The 21,760-nt window shown below is 33.1% G+C and overlaps 4 protein-coding genes across 4 annotated transcripts; all 4 read left to right on the forward strand.

The window, feature by feature from the left end:
• Positions 1–1,219: 1,219 nt before the first annotated feature.
• On the forward strand, positions 1,220–1,596 carry TRIADDRAFT_55064 (uncharacterized protein; the record flags this gene model as incomplete). Its single annotated transcript, XM_002110690.1, has 2 exons — positions 1,220–1,516; positions 1,579–1,596. 2 exons carry the CDS (start codon positions 1,220–1,222, stop codon positions 1,594–1,596), a joined length of 315 nt encoding a protein of 104 aa, XP_002110726.1.
• Positions 1,597–4,863: 3,267 nt separating this feature from the next.
• On the forward strand, positions 4,864–8,755 carry TRIADDRAFT_55065 (uncharacterized protein; the record flags this gene model as incomplete). Its single annotated transcript, XM_002110691.1, has 11 exons — positions 4,864–4,948; positions 5,490–5,626; positions 5,724–5,859; positions 5,980–6,206; positions 6,310–6,401; positions 6,559–6,715; positions 6,904–7,002; positions 7,327–7,485; positions 7,856–7,951; positions 8,133–8,345; positions 8,597–8,755. The coding sequence occupies 11 exons, from the start codon at positions 4,864–4,866 to the stop codon at positions 8,753–8,755; spliced, it is 1,560 nt and encodes a 519-aa protein (XP_002110727.1).
• A 4,377-nt stretch (positions 8,756–13,132) lies between these two features.
• TRIADDRAFT_23229 (uncharacterized protein) lies at positions 13,133–16,121 on the forward strand (the record flags this gene model as incomplete). Its single annotated transcript, XM_002110692.1, has 11 exons — positions 13,133–13,272; positions 13,490–13,563; positions 13,757–13,842; positions 14,190–14,240; positions 14,336–14,548; positions 14,841–14,984; positions 15,072–15,167; positions 15,279–15,350; positions 15,445–15,542; positions 15,637–15,803; positions 15,967–16,121. 11 exons carry the CDS (start codon positions 13,133–13,135, stop codon positions 16,119–16,121), a joined length of 1,296 nt encoding a protein of 431 aa, XP_002110728.1.
• A 2,211-nt stretch (positions 16,122–18,332) lies between these two features.
• TRIADDRAFT_22476 (uncharacterized protein) lies at positions 18,333–21,428 on the forward strand (the record flags this gene model as incomplete). Its single annotated transcript, XM_002110693.1, has 8 exons — positions 18,333–18,398; positions 19,759–19,821; positions 20,362–20,462; positions 20,543–20,585; positions 20,747–20,833; positions 20,948–21,027; positions 21,110–21,221; positions 21,303–21,428. The coding sequence occupies 8 exons, from the start codon at positions 18,333–18,335 to the stop codon at positions 21,426–21,428; spliced, it is 678 nt and encodes a 225-aa protein (XP_002110729.1).
• Between the last annotated feature and the right edge of the window lie 332 nt (positions 21,429–21,760).

The following is a 21,760-nucleotide window of genomic DNA, read 5'->3' on the forward strand; positions in this document are numbered from 1 at the left end:
TGAAATAATCCCCCAATTATTTTGATAATTCATCTAAATAATCCATTGGTGATAATAAAAATAATGATTTGATCCAATCAACACCTCTAACCCATGGCTATGGCATGAAACTCAAACTTATATAAGTATAGAAAACACTACAAGGTATCTGTCTCTTTCTTATGTATACCATGATGATTGGATCAATCATTTGAGTATATGCAGCCTTGATTAAACTTTATCATCACATGATGATTGGAATGGATTGTTCGCCACCTGATTAGTTACGTCATTCTTTATCTTGTCTACCTCGATAGCTAAATTGCCATAGCAACCGGATTGCTGGTCTTATTATCGTCACAAATTGTTTTTCTACTTGTTATTGCTAAAACAGGACAATAATATAATCGAAGCAGAAGAGCTCCTCTACTTTTGTCTCATAACTTTCTACAAGGGTCGTGTTATAATCAATGCAGTCTTTTCTTCTCATTTATTATTAAAAAAAACAAAAATCTACCACTAAGGCAAATTATACAAACCCATTGACAACGATACAACTTGTTGAATTTGAACAGCGAACTAGATTGGCGAATTTGCATAGACGTCCTCAAATTGATGTCGTCTTCGTTTCTTTTTGGTTATTCCTCAACATAAGATAGTATTTTTAACCCTAAAGTGTAGCTCAACAAAAAACTAATCGATATTAAGTCATTACAACGCTAATTCTAAATTATTTCTTCTCCAAATTGTTTCAAATATCGGATCGACTATTGAACATCTTGAGCTATCCCATCCTCCAACAGGTTATACCCATTAATCTTGCCATCGTATCAAGTATCCATTTACTTTACTCCTCAAGGATAGCCATTAATCGAATAGCAAGCTGATTAGAAATAATATTGGATCATAAAATTCCTCAATCCGCATAAAGACTTATTATTCCAATTGAAACCATTTAAAAAAAGAAATCGCTTTACATTCCATTAAAATAATTGGATTGATACTATAGATTGCACACATCAATTTATTCTTTCCGTCGCGATATTGCTTAACTTCATAGGCTTCAGCCTTAAATATTAATATCCAGAGATCAAGAATAGTATGTATTGACTCTCATTGGCATTAATCCATTGGAAAATCACTTTATAACTCTGCTTTTAGATATCCTACATAATTATTGGCTATTGTCTACAAGAGTAAGAAAACGTTTCCAACTTACCGTTGATTGTATTACCCAAAGATGGGTGCAGTATTAAGTAGGAAAGTACAACTGGCTAGTGACGACAGTTGGAAATACACTGTTCGTAATGATGACGACGACGGAGGTGAAGAAAATAAAAAAAATAATCAAGAGAATTATCATACTATTAGTAAATTATTAAACTCTACTCATCAAACAAGTACAGTTCCAGCCATGACTAGCAATAGTAAAGCTTATAAAGAGCTAAATTTCGATTACGAATACACTTGGCCATTCGAAAATCTTGTTCTTGAAGGAGGTGGTAGTAAAGGGATGGCCTACGTTGGTACTCTTAAGGTTAGTTTGATAAAGTAAACATCTCCATCATTTGCTTTGATAATCATTCATGTAATGAATAGCAATATTATCAAGCATAAATAAAATAAATCAAGTAATTTAAACCTAGTGGAGCATATCGCTATAATAAAAAGTCGCTCGTATCTTTCTTAAACAACATCATCCCTAAAATCTGACCTTAGTGATGAAATCAAATTCATTTTCGGTATTTTATTGCAAAGTCCGCGGTTAAGGAGCACATATAGCAATCACTGAGAATTTAATTACCGAATGATAAAAGTCAGACAATAACTCATTTATATTCCATTTTTGTTTTACCTTATTTTAATACGGATGAAACGATAACTTTTTTCTTGGTTTTTGCATTACGTACCTTATCAGTTCTATGATGTTACTGTTGATATAAAGAATCAACCATCATAGCATAACTTCAGATGCTTAAAGTCTCAAATTCTATTGCATAAATATATGAATTTTAAAGATAAGAGCATCAATTGAAAGTTTAACTCTACTATAGATTCATTGGCAATTTATGATAAGCATGTTAAACCTATCGGTTGAAATTTGACTTTAAATTCTTATAATGATATAGGATAACACATTGAGTAATTTATTATTTTATGATAGCGATCCATTTGCATTAAATAGTTATTAATCAAAGGAAGATATTCTATGCATGATACGTTTAGTACAGTCTAACCTATTTTTGCCTAATTCTAGTTACTTAAAAAAACGGTCATTAACATAACCTGCTTACTGATGTAGTGATTTTATTGTAAAGAGTTGAATCGAACAAGTAACAAGGATGACCGATTTTATTTCATTCAATTTAGCGCGTTTTAGGATAGATATAAGATTAAAGTTAGCGTTGTCATCAGTATTTTTTCTGAGCTGTTACACATCTTTAAAATAACTACCAAGCTCAAATTTAATATTTTGATACGGTAAGATACTGACCTTGAGGTATGAAGATGACGGTTTCCTATTACTAATTTGCCCTCTTTTCCCTCTGATCACTTCATTATCCAAAGACATTATTATAATCTACAACATGCAGTGATTATTTGATGCCAGTGGGTATTAATTCTCAGAATTCATAATTATACTATAAATTGTTTCTTAATCCACGCACACAAAAATATCGGAGCCAACAAACTACATTAATGAAGGATACTTTTCAACCTTGAATTTATGCTCGTACTTAGTTTGTACCATTGGATGGCTTATATCGACAAAGCTTGAATCCTTTTAAACGACAGCTAGTCATTTTTATCTTTACTGCTTTATTCTAGCGGATTGGGTAATTAACTTTACAAATGATGATTGTTATACCGTCCAAACGTTATAAAATTTTATTCTGCCTCAATTTTTCGTACTCTACTAATACACGAATTGAATAATATTTCGTATAGAATCGAGTATCGTGTAGTTCCAAACATTTAGTAATAATCAAGAAATTATAATATTGCAATAGGCAAATTGAAAATAAACGATTTGCGCACGAAACAAGTGTTGCATCATGTACTCCTGAAATTTTATGGGATACCCAATCAGTCAAAATTTCGCTACGTCTACGCTTGTACTGATATTTTCAAATGTGGGTAAATTTGTGATCTAAAATTATATAAAATTAGTTGTAGATGAAATAGATATTTCAAGACTAAATACGGCAGCAGATATTCATCAGTGCCGCTTTGGATTTTATTAGATAGCACCATTTTTAATGTTTTCTTCAGCCTGTTTGATCCCTACGAAAGCGATCTGCATATAGCAAGCGTCTGAATTCTTTTAAAAGGTGTTCTAAACATACGCATAGAATAGATATTTTGCTGACTGTGTAAACATCATATTCAACTTTGACATCTCTTTTACGCCGAATAATATAACACCTAGAAACCGTCGCATACCACTCTCATCATACAGGTCTTAGTTAGCCTAGGAAAAAAATAAATTCGACAGTAAAAATCATTTTTTTCCTATTGCCCATCGATAACACCAATTCGACATCATCCACAAACAGTCCGATTTGACTTTATACTTTAATCAAGAAATTTCTTCAAAAAGAAATCATTGTCTATAGTCAGAAAAAACTCCTTAGGTGCCAACTGAAAATGATGAATTGTTTTCTTTCAATCTAACTAGAAGCTTATGCCCATTCTTTCCTGCTACATACCTTTCTATCGATATTTTGTTGTCTAGTTTTTCAATCCCATTCAGGATCGATGCCACGCCTTATGTATATATACAGTATATGCCGCCGCTATTGATTCAAGTTTAACTACGCCATTTTCTATTATAATTATTTCCCTCCTCTGTTAGTAATTCTTGCCTGTCTATCTACTATGATAAAGTCTTGCATCATTTTTCTATTCAATGTTTTTACCCTATAGCGATAAGAATCGGGTTTAAGTAATTTTGATTTAATTTCCATTCCGATCAGTTTTTGCTAGCAGTAATAGGAATCATCCTTTACATTTAGAGAGCGTATTTTATCATGGACTTCTAACAAGCCCCCTGATTTTACATACTAATCTGTCGTAGTAATGATAGAGAGGTGTAGACTTGTCGTTGTGGACGATTTTTCGCTAGCAGCAATGATCTAAGAATTTTATTTTACTAGGAAGTTGGAGGGCATATTTTGCACACCCAATCGGTCGTAGTAATGATAAAGAGATGTACATATACTTGTCAATCCTGTTATTCAACATAGTGCATCTAGATACATAAAATTCCATGGTCAGAGTGGATAAAATGAGAATTCAGTTGAATCAGACTAGAAGAGTTTAACAGGAAAATAGATGAGATGGACCTGTTGCTTGTACAATCGCTTCATAAGCATTGACATTTGTATAGGAACTATCGCAATCGTTGATAATTCTTCGTTATAGCTTTTATTAATGACCATGATGAATATGCGATTAACTTATCCTACATCCGGATAAAAGGAGCAATAAAAGATAATAGGTTAATAGTGCAATGGCGAGTGGTCCTTTTTAATCCTTTCCTTCCTCATAGTTAGAGATGGAAAGAATAATGTATCAAAGTTAAAATTTCTTGTCATATGATATTTAAGGAACTTGATATAATCAGAAATAGAGAAATTCAGTTTCTATATTATGACGCTAGTAATTCTATTAGAAATAGCATATTGACAACCTTGATGGAAAAACGTAACAGTTTGGTAATTGTTGCAGTCATTAATGATTAGCATTTCATAGAGCAATAATTCCTAGCTACACAACTGGATTATGTTATAATTGTATTCATTCTTAATAATATGATAGGTATTAGAAGATGCCGGCATTCTTCGAAATATAAAACGCGTAGCAGGCGCAAGTGCAGGCGCCATGTCAGCTTGCCTAATTGCAGTTGGCTTGAAACCATCTCAAATAGAGGAATTCTTGAATCAAGATACTCGTAAATTATTAATGGGTAAGTCCTACGAATTTCATTTTGTACGTGTATATCATTTGCAAGCGATTTTAATTGCAATTTATAAGCTATTTATTGATCCTAATTGATGATAATATAAAGATTCATATCATCATCATACTGTATTTTTGATAGCCAATGACGACGGTAGATAAATTCGTAGTTAGGCTTTAATGTCAGTAGGAATATATGCGTATAAAAGGACAAGATTATTTTTGAGCTTCTTGCTATCATCATCAATGTTAACGAAGCTATGCGAACATACTATCGCATATGATTACGTCAAATTACGATCATAATGAATAATTTACGTCGATAAAAGGGAAAGGTGTAGATAGATTTGTTTCAATTGACTACATTATATGTTTGATCACAATTTCCTCTTTCATTATACTATGAATGACTAGCTATAGTAGAGAAAATAACGTCCATTTATTCCCTTATACTACAAGTATTAGTAAGATAAAATTAATGATTACCAGCAGGGAGTAACCTCAAAGTATTTAATTATTTTTTTCTGTGGTGTTATTGCTATTTACAGATCATTCTTGCGGTTACCTCAGTTTATTACCAAATATTTTACAAAAGTACGGCTGGAATCCAGGTAAAAGATTATTGCATTGGTTCGGTGAGACACTAGAGAATGTCACTGGTAATGCCGATATCACTTTTTGGGAGGTAAGCTAAACGAATAGAGAAAGTAAAGAAATCATAGTAATTTTTTCTTGATTTTTAAATTTATTTGAATATGAAATATATTCATTTCTACGGATAGGTTTATGAAGGCTTTGGTATTGAGCTTTGCATTGTGGCAACAAATCTCAATTTAATGTCAGTAGAATATTTCCACCCTAAAACATCCCCTAATATGCCAATAAGGAAGGCAGTTCGTATGTCTATGTCAATTCCAGGTTAGTATAGTATTTGCACAAGATACTCTACTGTAGACATATCCTACAGCAGTATCCAATAGAATATCTCACACAAGATATTGTATCATTATTAAACTTTGACTCCATTTATCATAATAGGCATATTTCAAAGCGTTTTACACAAAAATCACGAGCACTTTGATGTTTATGTCGATGGTGGGTTACTCTGTAATTATCCAATTCATGCGTTCGATGGTTGGTGGCTATCGATGAAGCCTGAAGATAGTTTTTTAAGAAAATTACAACCACTGAATGATTTACCACGATTATTTGATAAATCTGAACGATTTGGTGTATGGAATGATAAAACGATTGGATTGATGCTGGTAAAGTGATACACTTATGCGTCTAAAATCATATTCTTTACAACTATTAATAAACATTTTTCAAGGTTTATTAAATAAAATCATTTTTTATAATAAATTATAGTACTCGCGTACGGAAAACGAATTTCTTAAAACTTACTTAAGTGCTAGAGATGGTTGCCAACCTCCATTACCACCAAGAACAAAATTATCAATGTAAGTATATGAGGATATTATGTAATCTAACGCTTTTAGCTTATTTACAAGATACAGACAAGAATTCTATTGTCAATATACGATCAATTCTTTGGAAGCCTTTATAATCTTGTTTAAAATTGGTAAATTGAAAAATTTTATAAATGCATTTATGTAGTGCTAGAGAGAAAATCCGACAGAAGCAACAGATAATGATGAGAGATCATAGCAAGGTTGTTAAAGCAATCGAACGTTTTCTGAAAGTCTTAGCCGAGAGTAACATCGACGAAGATGCCATAATTGATAAAACTGAGCTCAAGTTGGCATTTAGCGATGTAAGCCCGATATTACTACAGGAATAGCGATTTAGATACTCGTCAATCAAATTGCTTAATAGTTTTTAAGCTCTTTAGAAGATGACAGGCTCGTCGTTAATAATACGACCATTAAGCTTCTAGATTTGCTTAGTATTAGCCTAATATTGATCAAAGTATAATTTTTATGTCGACATTCACGTTTATAGAAGGAAAAATTTTCCGACGATGATGCATATCTCCTATTTGGTAAAGATTATACCTTGGCATCAGCATTTGAAACTTTAGATACTGACGGAGATGGAAGTGTAAGTAAATCTGTCATAGCTATCTACAGCTCGCTTGTTAATACTAGTCTATTTGAGAGTGTTCTCTTTCATTAAGAAAAATAGAGGGTACTGTTAGTTTTATATTATCAACAGCAATCATAGCATTGGAACTATGGAACACTTATCACAACGGATTAAGTGTCATTAGGCTAGATTAACTTATTGTAGCTATCAAATCGTGACCATTACGGCGCAAGATTTTCTTCCACAGAATAGTTTTGACATATGTATATAGAATATTTATAGTTATAGAAGGTTGACGATTACAAGAATGATTGATATGCTACGATTTATTTCTTCTAGATCACGTTTCAAGAATTAGTTAATTTTGTAGAAAAGCGTGGTGTTAGTTTACAAGCCCGATTTGAAGGTTTAAATCGTAAAGAGATTAATGGTCTTGGAGATTTTATGGTTAATCTACAGGAAGCATTATCTATTAATGTAAAAAAAGTCTACGTCGAGGTAAGATATTTGCTATAGAATATTCGAATATTTTAAAATGCCTTCAGTTAAAAATCATTGGTTTTAAGTCCACTTCCAGACATTTTTTCGCACAGCTAGCCCTTCAATAGCGATTTATAATAAGCTTCTATTAAAATTGATCAATTTATTTCCTATATTAATTTGATGTCCATACATCTATATGAAATCGATGTTTAAAATAGTCGGTTTATGCTTTATTTTAATTTAATGTAAGCGTATAACTTTGTAAAAAAGCTCGAATTGTACTTCGATTAATTTAAGTTTATAAGCTTTAAAGACTACTGTTAGATGTTAGAAGACTTAAACTCTGATTATGTAGGAATTAAATTACTGTCGTTTTATCTTGTAGAAACGCGATGTAGAAAGGACGATCGGTATCGATACCGATTATATAGAAACCACTGACTTTGAATTATTAAAAGAAGATCGAGAATTCTTACTGGAGGTAATAACGCTTATAGATGCACTATTTTCTATCCACTGAAGGATTTTCGATATAAAATTACTGTATAAGTATCAAGTATACAGAAATATTTTATCATCTATCATCTTGCCTGTATTTTTATAATATTAAGCCAATTTTGGCGCAATACCCTACCTTCTCTAATTGAATTAAATGTACTCAGGTTGGTCGTCGATCTGCTAGAGCATTCCTGTATGACTTTCTCAAGCGAAAGAATCCACCTAGGAAAACAGCAGCTGATTACAAGAGAAGTCGTCGAATGGAAGCATTGCGACATCAACAATTATTACGACGGCGTAGCGAACAAATCTTAGGTTTATCATCAGGAAGTCAATCTAAAAACAAGAAGAGTCTGTCGGGACGAAAAAAAGTTTCCGTAAGTTTAAGCACTATAGTACTATTATCGGTATATTGTATCAGATTTAAATGTAAACATCCAAAACGATCTCTATAACCATCATTGAATCTAAATGATTTAACTACTGTACTGGTATTGTAAGTGGTACCTTATTTTAGTATACCCAGGGTGAAATATGAAGTGATTGTGCAGTTTTATCCTTTTTTTAAATGGTTACTGTGTTAAACTCGTACTGATCAATCTGTTTTTTAATTATCTGACGAAAATAGATAAAGAAGAACGCCAAAAATCCTATGATGAGGCAAATTACAGAAGAAACAGAAATTACCGATTCCGATGCAAGTGATATCAGTTCAACTGGTGGTAAAGATACTCGTAGACTGAATCCAATTAATAATAGGCCTCGAACAAGAACATGGGATAATTAACGCAATTATAACAAAAGTTATAAGAAATTGATGGAAAAGCTGTAAAGCTTGGACCACGATTACTACACGAATTTTAGTTTATGATATCTAGTACTGTATATTAGCGGTTTTGAGCTTGAACGGATAGTATTATATAATTATACTTTATACCGTCGAGCATTCGATGGAATAATTCTTACTTGAACTTATAAATACGTATAACATTGAATTATTGACTTTACTATTATCGTCGTGTAGCTACGAAGAAAATATGTTTTAGTATATTTAATAGCAAAGTATACACCTCGATATGCTATCCTTTCTCTACGAAGTCAAAGAAATCGATTCTGCTATTTTTTTCAGCACAATTTAAATTTTACACATCATACTATGTATCAGTTAGAATTTATTAATAGATAGAATATATTGAGATTTTGTGCCGCCGATAAGAATCATCTACACGCTGTACTTACTGCTTGACTAATCATTATCAAGTCTACATCATTCAAACAATAATTCCAATTTGATGCTTATGTTGATTGTAATATTTGGATTATGACTACGAGGTGGAATAATCAATTCCCTGTAACTATTATTGTCATTGTAGTTGGCCATGCCAATATACATAAGTTATTGAATTGATCCTTTAGAATTCATACTTTAGGCTGGTAGCATATTTACTGCACAATAATGTAATGCATTAACATAAAAAAATTACGGCGAGGCGGCTTAGTACAGTATCTATAAATCATTACTCGCATCTAAAATGCTAAATTATTTCATTGCAAAATTCAAAAATTTTTCTGATCATGTTAATGATTTTAAATGATATTCATGAACTTTTGCTGATCCATATTATTTCCTTACATGTTATCTGTAATAACGGTATTTCTTCTCCATTATCGCCAATATCAATATCTCATTTCATATTTCGATAGATTACCATGTATCAAATTTAGGTCAATTGTATGGGTAGTTAATTATAATGTAATTGATAAGATGCTGTCATAACATATTGAATAATTACAATCAATCTATCAAATGTTAACTAAATAGCAGCTTTGATAGCAGCCATTTTTATATTTTGCAAGTTCATTTTTAATTATTGCCGCTAGTATGGTTACTCTAAGTTAAGTTCAAAAAGGCTACGCAGGTACGTCAATATCTAGAATAATAGCCTACCTATTTTAAATAAACTTATTCTAAATTGAATATAATGGTATCTTTAATTAAGCTATAATAATATTCATCATTAGTATTAATAACCTATTATAATAACGATTGGGAAAGTGATCACAACCTACGTAGCAGACAATTCAATGGCATTAGATAGAATATATCTGTTGAATTATACTGTATTCATGATAATGATGACATAGCAGTATTAGCAAATAAAGATAATACACTCCTCTCTTTATTGTCCATTAATTTAACATTTCATTTCCTGCTTATTCTATAAAGCCTGTATAAACAATCTACATGAAATTGTGCTACAGTTACCGTGTACGTAACGATAGCATAAAATTGGTGTAAAACACATTTTTTATTTCTTAATGTGAACTAATTTGAACATTGTAGCTAGTTTACACCTTATTTTGTAAAATGTTAGAGAATTCCTGTCTATATATTTTATGTACTAGGTGTGTAATACATTTCGGCTCGTATTTAATGAAATAATAAAAAAGAAATTGGAATAGTTATATTTGAATCAAAGATGTAGTTGTTGTCTCGATATAATATAATCGTGTAACAAAGCAAATGGTTCAATAAGGAAACCATGGGCAGTAAAAGTTACGAACAAGTAATTGCTGATTGTTTATCTACTACAATCGCTTCTATGTATAATAATAATGGAAATATTAGCGTAAATATGCTATTACTAGTACTGAATGGACTGATAATTATTATCATATAATACAGTAGAGATAAAGTAGATTTTACAGGCTTACAGCACTGATATAGCAAGTACGTTTAACACACACATACTATACATATATATGAATATGAACGAGGCTAGAGAAATGTTCTATAAGCTGCGTATCAGTATATTCCATTAATCTTTTAAGAGTATGCATTTGTTTTGATATAGGCAAACATAACTAAGAGATGATATCAGGTACCATAACAATTCAATCAGTAAGCTTTCGTGATCTATGTTTTTTCTTTACTGCTTTCGTGTAATAGACCTAAAAACAAGAAACAGAGCTATTTACAATGCCTGAATAAAGTTAGTTTTACAATAATTAAATATACATAGAGCGTCTATACGTAATGGTACTATCCTGACCTATCTTTGAAATTATTCCATCAACTGATGGCGTATAAAACGAGAAAAGTAGCTTGAATTAGAATTTTACGAACTTACTATTAATCCTATCGGTAGTAGTTTTCCGATCTACCAAGAAGAAGATGTTGCTATTGGGTTGCTTTGAGTACACTGCCTGCAGATATTAAAGATTAACTTGTTCTATCATCGTATATCGATTTTATTTATTAATATGTATAATTGCATCATTGGATAAAGATATATCACAGCTGCATAACCGATCGATTATATATTTAGATTATTCATTACTTTATCGTACAGTGAGTGCTGCTTGCTAAAGTAGATTATATTAACGATAAATTACAGATTAAGAAGGCGACTGATAATATTGATGGAGTTGCAATCTTCAACTTTAAAGGACTGTCATCCTAAACTACAGTTCAATATGGTTGACTTACTCGATTAGGTTTCAAAGAAGTTAATTCTCCACTCATCACGGTCAATTCATGGCGCTATTGGAAGTAAAATAGGGCATTATTATAATTTAGACGCTTAAGTTATACGCGTACATCAGTTATACTCATTATTATTGAAAGTAGAACTTTTTGAAAGACTCAGATTTGGTAGTCCATCATTAGTAAAATAACTTTCGCTCTTTGTAGTCTTCGACCTCTTATACAATAAACATTTTGTAGTTGTACAGTTTATTTCCATTTCTCAACCAAAAATATCCTTGGGCATATATCATTTCGAGGTAGTCCACAGTTTGTACACTGTGCACTGCATAGTGACTATAGTTACGACTGTAATTGAACAACAAATTAAGTTGCAGTCGATCGTACAGTATCCTCCTCTTCAGGACATGATCTACAATCATATTGTAATTTACAGTAATCAATATACAGTTATGCCGTCATTTGAATCACAACTAGCTGTTTTATTGCATCTTCTCAAGCAAAAATGGCCATTAAATCATCCAAACCTATCAAAATGATTCAAGTCACCCACTCACTACCGTCATTACTTGAGCGATGAATTCAATTGCAGTATCTTATTGTATATAATAATCTAGGATGATTTCTAAAGTTATCCGTGTATTTGGAGTATGTACCCTTCTTTCTTCGTCAGTAAGACGTTTTGGAACTTCCTCCATATCGAGTCTAAGTTGCCAGAAAGGGTCCGAGATAAAATGGGCGTAGAAGGACTTCTATAACTTTGAAGGAGAGAAATTTAATTCCTTGCTCAAGTATTTATAACAACAATTTGGCCACAAGCCTCTGAATTCCTCATCACAAGTCCTTAAGCTTCCACATTACAGTAATTAAACTCCTTGCTCAAGTATTTATAACAACAATTTGGCCACAAGCCTCTGAATTCCTCATCACAAGTCCTTCGGCTTCCACGTTACAGTACGTCGATTTGGAAGGATCTCTATCCAAGCACTGTAGATTGTAGTCAGTAATCGCCTAAGTAAGTTAGTATACAGTATCGAACCCCGCGATTGGCTGATACAAATTACTGTCTAGACTTGCTAGGTTAGCGCGACTCCATTCACCGCTGCTACAGTACAATTTGACCGGACTGCTACTCAAGTACAGCATATAAAGTACTGTAGTGTTTATTTCTCTCTTCAAGGGACACCAGCCATTTTGCATCAACTTGATATATTCCTTCCGATGAAACAGAATTTTCTCTAAAATAAACTGGGAATACAACATTACCGAACTAAAATATCAATTGTATTGGTACGATACGATAATAAATAGACATTTGTTTTAACTAATTCGATCATTTTTCAACTCTACAGTCTACACAACACGAATGAATGCACTATTTCTTACTGAATGAATTCAAAATTTCTCCTTTTAGCTGCAAAGATTGGGCATCTTTTAGTACAAATTGAACACGTTACAATTAATCAACGCAATTCTAAGGTACTGTTGTACCATCTGACGAGCACTCACCAAATAGACTGTGCTATCGAGATCAAATAGCTTATCGTATTACAGCTAGCAGCTAGCGGTTTACTGTTATCGCTCAATACAGTATTAGATACGCCTTCATAAGACATACCAGAGTCTCGACCGAAACTGTGCAGCAAAGTCTCCTTCAAACTTCTTCGAGGTTCAGATATGACATTGTTAACGTTGTTACGCCGTTCAGTAAGGGATAAAGGACGTGCCCTTCGCTCAGTTATAAGTCAATATCAGCCGTCAGCATCTGTACATAATGATGGGCCTTTGAGAGGCATTAAAGTACTCGACCTGACAAGGTATGATAGAATAAGGTGCTTTTTCAACACATTATCTGCAGCATAGAAGTACGCATAGCTTTACCAAAAATAGATTACACTTTTTATTTAATCTACTAGTAGATCCCTCGCTCGTTATACTTCGCGTACTAAGTACATGTACAGTATTTGTGTTTATACTCGACTCATTATGCTTGTATTTGCTTAAATGGAATAAATATCTATTACTATTTCTTAGAGTTTTAGCTGGGCCGTATACAACAATGGTGCTTGGTGATCTTGGAGCTGAAGTAATTAAAATTGAGAAACCAGGTTAGTATGATTACAATAAGAATTTAAAAGCGAGCATCATCCTATACTATAGGAGTGATACAACCGTTGATAGTGATATGCTATCCGATGATGATTTACAACATAGGAGTATACATACTTCCTGCCTAATCTTGATCGGTACAGTTCATTCTATATAGAGGTAAAAAATGAACTTATAGCATACATTGAATAGGAGATGGTGACGATACAAGATCTTGGGGTCCTCCATTCGTAAATAGTGAAAGTACCTACTTCCTGTCTATCAATAGAAATAAAAAGGTATAAATTATATTTCGGATGGTCAACACTGAAATTGCTATTGTATCAGGCTGAGTATAAAATTATGCTATACTATACTTTTATCTTATTGTGGTGAACAATGTTATTAAAATCTACGTATATGTAATTGATTTGTAGTTGTGTAGTCATGATATAAGTAACAAGTTGGATAGTACTTTGAAGATGAACTGGTTCAATAAAGTTATAATTACCAACTCTGTATTAATGTGCGTTAATTTAATAATTCTCTTATGACAGGTGTATTGTATTACCATAGTGACAGTTTTTTTGCTTTATATGCGCAGCAATCATGCTAAAGAAACATGTATGCTAATTTTAATATTTAGAGTGTTGTTGTTGATCTAAAACGTTCAGAAGGATCCAATCTTGTCAGAAAGGTTAATATCACAATATTTATATTGAATTATACAAATAATTGTAAACATAAATTGCTTATCACTAATGACTTCTGGTGTGACTATTTCTCACTTAGTTAGCTGCATCATGCGATATTTTAATTGAAAATTATCTACCTGGAAAGTTGGACAAGTATAGATTAGATTATGAAAGTATTCGAGAGTCTTCACCCGGAATCATTTATTGCTCAATATCTGGCTATGGATCAGATGGACCTTATCGAAATCGTCCTGGCTATGATGTGATTGCTGCCGGTATTGGAGGACTATTGCATATAACAGGACCTGAGGTAATACTATCGTTGAGTGAAATAGCAATGGCATAGAATATCAACTTACCTTGTCAATATTCTTGTACTGTGTTACATCCCCTACGGAATTTAAATTAAATCTTAATTATCTTACCATACCTTGCATATCTGACGTACTTTTAGTAAAGTTTTGGATATGTTAACATCAGTAGTTTGGAGGATCTAGGTAGTTGCATTTAATGGTAGCATTTCTAACGCGCAATAAATAATAGGATAAAAGTCACTCTGGAATACTAGATGATTTATATTTAATTTGTGCTTCATTTGAAAGGGTGGAGATCCCTGTAAAGCTGGCATTCCAGTTACGGATATGGCTACGGGATTATATGCTTCCACTTCAATTATAGCTGCTTTAGTAGAGAAGCATAAGAGTGGAGTAGGTCAAAAGATTGAATGTAACCTGCTGAATACCCAGGTAACGATTAGAATTTGATGTTACGAACCTATAGCTTTTATCATATTGTACATCTTTACTAATAAAAGTATTCTTCAATTGATTAAGGTAGCAATGTTAAGCTATGTTGCTGCTGCTTATCTAAATGGTGGACTGGAATGGCATCGTTGGGGAACAGCTCATGGTAGTATTGTACCTTATCAGGTGCAGTATAATTCTTAAACTATTTACCTATACGATCTATAATTCGTGCAATATTATACACCTGTGTTGTGTTCACCATCTAACTAGTATTAACATATCATCATATACAAGGCATTCAAAACGGCCGACAGCTACATTGTTGTAGGAGCTGGAAATAACACTCAGTTTCAACAATTATGCAAGGTAAATGTAGTAAATTAAAATAAAAATACCAACAAATCGATTTAATAATATCCAGATACATCATTAAGTTATCAACTTTCACCGTTATTAATAGATAATACAACTAGATAATTTAGCTGATGATCCACGATTTAAAACAAATGATCTGAGAGTCAAGTATCGGAATGATCTAATAAACACTCTGAGTGAACGGTAAGAAGATAGACACAATCATGTCGTAATATGTGATAAGTAGAGGCTTAACATACTGATATTATTTTCTTAACCTCCCTGTATCACTTTTTAGATTTCAACAAGCAACAACAAGCAAATGGCTGGAGCGCTTAGAGAATTGTGGATTTCCCTATGGCCCAATTAATACAATAGGACAAGTCTTAAACGATCCACAAGTAGTACACAATGGTCTAATTCAGACTGTCGAAAATGCAAATTCCGATAAAGTTGATATTATCGGTAAGGCATCCTAATTAACTTTGTTAGTTATTAGAAATGATTGTAATCGATACATGGTTGAGGCAGATGCTATAGAGTAATCATACCGTACCAGTTTCTTTTGATGAAAAGGAGACATACAGCAGTAATTGCTATTAATACATAGGTATTTGATATTGTAAAGGTCCTGCAGTTACGTTTAGTGAAAGCCAAAATCGAATTCGATCTCCTCCGCCGCTATTAGGACAACATACAAGAGAAGTTTTGAAAGCAGAGCTAGGACTCGATAAAGACAACATAGACAGACTGCATAAAGAGAACATTATTTATTGTGCATAAGACCTTAATATTTACAGTATTCAATACTGTAGTAATATCAGTAAAGCTAGCTAGCTATGGGTGTAGACATTGCAGAATACGATATAACGTATTATTTTTTTTAAAATGGTATCCAATTTAGGCAAGACCCCGCAGCTCATAGTAGCTCTGTAATAAGGGAACCAGTATTAAACTAAGTGTGTACTACAATGTTGAACTTTTAAGCTGATAATAGCTAAAGCGATCAGATAAAAAATATGTGTATGAAAAATGTTCTATCCTCTCTTTATGAAACTATATTACTTAGTAAGGAATTATGTCACGTTAAAAAGAAGAATAAATTGATTAAAGGCAAATTTTAAAATTAATCAGTCGACCGTTTGATATAGTATCTACTGTACGTTAATGAATCAGGCTTTGAATTGATCTTATCATATTTGCCCGTTACTGCACAGTAAATCGCTAGTAACTAAACAGTAGTTCGAAAATTACTGTAATAATATTATACCGCACATTTGCATCATCAGGTTTTGAGAGTTGATATACTACAACAACCGATTAAGGACAATACCATGGATTTGGGTTGAACAAATTTGAATTTTTGCTGCATAAATATCGCTGAAAAAAGTATTTTTTGATTCACCATTGATTGCTTGATCGAGTCTCATCTAATTAAAATAGATTGACTTGCAAATGACACACCGAAAAGGATAAACTGTATTATCCGATAGTAATTCCTAAATAAAGTAAAAAGTATAAATATAGTCGTTTACAGTCACGTGAAGTATGTACTAGCGACAAATCGACTAGTTCTTCATAAAAGACAGGTTGCTACATCAACTAGACTGTATTCATTGTAGCAATTGCTATAGTATAACAAATCCTTTTGGTACACCGGGTATACAGGTTAAAAGGCATTTATTGCCAATTTATTTATTGAACCATTAGTAGACCAATGGTTAAGTGACCCAATAAACTGTTTCAGCGTCATTTTTGGTACGCAAATTGATCTTGAACGGTGTGTCAGTGACTACTAAACCCTGACTATACCCAAAATGATACTCAAACTTTCATCTTAGAAAAAATAGGTAGGGAGGGAGTTTGAGAGGGACTGGTGGATGAGTTTAGCCTCATTTTGGCTAGGAAATTTGACATCTACATTCTACAGTGCTGTAGTATTATTGTACTGCAGTAGTTGCTCTTCGACTTATGGTTGCCGTATTAATTTGAATAACATTGATGATTTAAAGTTACTGCTTCCAAGCAGAGATTAGTAATAGGCAATGGAATACAATATATTATTACTTAATTTAGAAAAAATGGGTCAATTCAGAATCGACTGCCTGCATACTAAAGTACTGCATCAAGAAGTGTTGAACACAATTTGTCGACGAAATGAGGCCAAATATCTGTCCGTCGAAAGGAGTGTCCAGCCTAGGTATTCTTCTAGTGGTCCATGACCGTGTGTTGCATACTAAAGAGTCTTTCTAAACTATCGGATTCTAGAGTGGGACTGGATTTTTTCGTATTTCCGAGTACAGTACTGCGCAGAACACTGCTGTAGTGTATATTAGTGAATTAAAATTATTATACTGATAATGCGATGGGATGGAGCGGGATGAGACAAAATTGATCAAATGTTGCAGACTTCTGCTGTACAGTATAAAATCGACATTTTCAAGTCTTCCTCAATGCATTACTATCGATATGTAAAATACATGTCGTGAGTTAAGGTATCAGATACACAACAGTATATAGACATTCTATGTTGGTGGATGACATCTCTTTTTACACAATTGTGCAAGATCAAGCCTGCTGGTAGCCAGTGGGACCATACTGCCAAACTTGTCTGCTGTACAGTGTACAGTGTACAGTAAAGACCCTTCTAGAGTACAATGTACTGTACCCGATCAGGCAATAGTGATCCAGTAGCGTACGACCGTACAGTACTTGAACCGAGTGCAGTACGTGTACACTAGCGGTCAACTGTCAACGGTCAGCAGACTACGTAGGTACGACTGTAAATTAGCGTGAATCTAGTAGTGGATGACACGCACGCACAGTCAGTCATTAGAGGTGAATTGCTGTTCCTGTGGAACATTGATCCCAGCACGACAAGAAAGCCACAGTGAAATTTTTCTCACCAGTTCGTCCATTGCCCTCTTCAATTTGGACAATTAGTTGAATGATTTTACAAGTTTGCACAAGGTGAAGAGGAAATTAAGCAATCAGATGGAGGATATTTTAGCGGATAGCGACGCTATGGTACATCGTAATCGACCTGGAACAAAATCGAAGGTAAGCGAGATATTTCAGTGTACTGTACTGGACTGGTTTTCCTTGTCAACATGATCCCCAAAGACGATGGGCTAGGAGCGAGGATATTTTACATACAAAGATGAAATTTGACTTTCAGTCTACAGTATTCACTTTTATACAACAACAGCTTAAAGATGGAGGTTTTCTGTCCTTTGTAATTTATTATCCATGTATTGCACCAGTGAAATGGATACTTTCTGATATGATAATAATTATTGAATTGAAGAAAAAGTTGGAGCTACGGTATACTGGACATTCTCCTACTTTCCACCTACTACAGTACGAGTATCATATTGTACCATTGGCATAGACTTGCTGGATCGACGCGCGTATATCATGTTATTTGGTAGAAGCAAACTTGAGTTGAGTTTACAATACTGTACAATTATTTCAACGCTTGTTGGATTGCATCAAGAATCAGCTTTTATGTCCAAGTTACATGCTATTTCTCCATACAACTGCTACATGGACTATCCCATGAAATAATTGATTGCTTGACAGGAAAATTACTCCTGACTTATATCGAACTGATAGTACTTTGCTTGCCTTTCAAATGCCATACAAGAGATCTCAGATCAAGTTGATCCGATATCTCATAGATAGTCTGCAAAAAAATTCATTCATTGTTTCGTTGTTTGTATGGAGAGATGATTAGGAATGATATGTAGCAAAAAGTCAAAAAACGCATCAACTCTTTCCTTATTTGTGCCGAGAGACGATTAGAAATGATACGTAGCAAAAAGTCAATTTACTTGATCATAGGAAGGTTGCAAGGCCTGTTATTTCCAATTGGTGAAACTGTACGTGATGTTTGATTTCATTGCCCCTATCTCTCGTCACTTTAGCTGTGCATTTAAAATTTTAACGCTAATGACAACGTCAGCGATTCATGTTGATACACTGTAGTTACTACAGTGTAGTATCGTCATCCCTCCAAGAAGATTCGTCAATGACAAAAGCAATTCGTTGAGGATACGTATACTGCCACAATCGCAAATAGCAATACGCCAGAGTCGTATTTTGTGATCATATTGATTTTGCACCATAGCTGAACGTAGGAATACAAACTTGACAGCTTTAATCGTGCCTGGAATTCATCTTGACTATACTCATTTTGATGACTGAGATAGATTATAATGTCAATACCTTAGAATACTTGTAATCTACAGTGCTAGTTTAATAAAGCGATGAAAGGATCCTCCCAACGCAATATTATTACATACTGGATTGACAAATATTTCCAATTGAAAATATTAGTACAGTACATGATCCTATTAACCACGCTACTGTTTTATGTATTATCGATACCAAAGCTGTTATTGTATATTTATTACTCTAGGCTATGAACCGGTGGCCTGATATCGAATTTGATGACATGGATTCTATACTTTGTGTACAACAGGTATTGACTGCCATATAGTACTTACTCGTACATGCTTATTACGTAGTTTTTAATATGGAATAGGTCATGGACTCTTGTCCATGCCTATCACTTGATGATACATAATACACAATTCGTATATTAAAATGAATTATTCCTCCATTATTTGACAATTACAACAAAACATATTTCGACGGTTCGTTCAACCACAATAATAACTTGATTACAATTTTAGAACGACTGTACTATATAAGCGATACGAGAAGACCTAATTTTGAAATATTTTAGCAGTTGACTTGTAGATGTAAAACCTTAACAGCATGTCAATAAAACAGTACTTCAATTATAGACTTTTAACTGAACAAACTTGTGAACTTATTAACGTAAATTTTTGTGCTACATGCCAGTGCTGTTCTAAATATCAACTTATCAGTATGGGGACAATTAATCTATTACAGCGATTTATTACTGCATTGAGTAGCTAATTTTAATGTTGAAAAATGTATACTTACTGTATACACTATTTGAAAAAGCTAAGTACAATCTCTATTTCATTGTTAGATAATTCAGCAACGAATTAAGGATGATGCGTCGAATATACAAGTAATAATTAATCCTCCTCCATCTCAAGACGAAGATGTTTGGAAATACGAACATATCAGGTAACCTTATATAACTGCTGTCAATGGCTAAATGAGATAGCATCTTGGTATTAGAAAAATAAAAACTTTATTATTCCTAGGCAATTTTGTCAAGAACTGAATGGATTAGCGGTCCTGTTACAGGTTATAATCTTCATGCTATTTATTTATGATATTATGATCTAAGTATCATTTTCTATGGACTGTTATTGCCAAACTAATGGACATTGGATGCAACGAATTTTTTTGGCAATATTATTTATTAAATCATTATATAACTAATATCAATGTTTTTTGGAAATTAGGCTGAATGCAACCCAACCAGTTGCCCGCAGATGATGGCAACAGAACAGTGGATTTACTTATGTGCTGCCCATAAAATACCAAAAGAGGTAAATGATGAACAATTTATGTAGAAAGTATCGATCCATTGGTGTAATCATTACGCTGGTGCAATGGATGATTAGCAATGTCTTTTTAAGACTTTCATCATTTTACTCTTACAGTGTCCAGCAATCGACTACACAAGACATACTTTAGATGGCGCTGCTGTATTATTAAATAGCAATAAATACTTCTCTAGTCGGTAAGGACTATGATTTGCGAATAAAAAAAAATGAATAGTAATCTAAGTGACCTAACATGTGAAATTCAAATTGTTACTATAGGGTGACAATAAAAGATACATCCGTAGCAAAGTTGGCTTCAGTGTGTCGTAGGCTATACAGAATCTTTTCTCATGCCTTTTATCATCATCGGGCTCAATTTGATATCTTCGAGGTTTGTTATAGCTTCAACTTAGATACGATTATGAAATATGCTTTATCTGTGTCATTACTGCATATCTTATCTTTCCTTCAGACTGAGACCTTTCTTTGTGAGCGGTTTACTGCTTTTGCAAAAAAGTACGAGCTAATGACCGGAGAAAGTTTAATTGTAACCCTAAATCATGATAGTAACGCAGATAGCGAAGGTATGGAATCATGACCATGATAAGAGAAGCATTGCATATATGCTTTTATTTGATTAGAAATGTTTTTAATAGCCGATTTTAGGGCAGATACATCAATTCTGTGAAAGATTAATGGAAGGCTACTTAAGACGAACAGAACATACGATTTTCTTGCATTTTAGTAATTAATAGCGATACTATAACTTCATTAATTCAACTAATTTTGTCTAATATGTTTATTTGAACTGACTTTATACTGTAAGTTATTTCGCTATATGTTAAATTTCAGTGAATGTTAATGTGCATATAAACGTTCATTTTATCTGTCTATGAATATAAATTTTTCGAAGGTATCGTGAATAACAGA

The sequence above is a fragment of the Trichoplax adhaerens genome, genomic scaffold (genome assembly GCF_000150275.1).
Source record: "Trichoplax adhaerens TRIADscaffold_3 genomic scaffold, whole genome shotgun sequence".
NCBI classification, from domain to species: domain Eukaryota; kingdom Metazoa; phylum Placozoa; class Uniplacotomia; order Trichoplacea; family Trichoplacidae; genus Trichoplax; species Trichoplax adhaerens.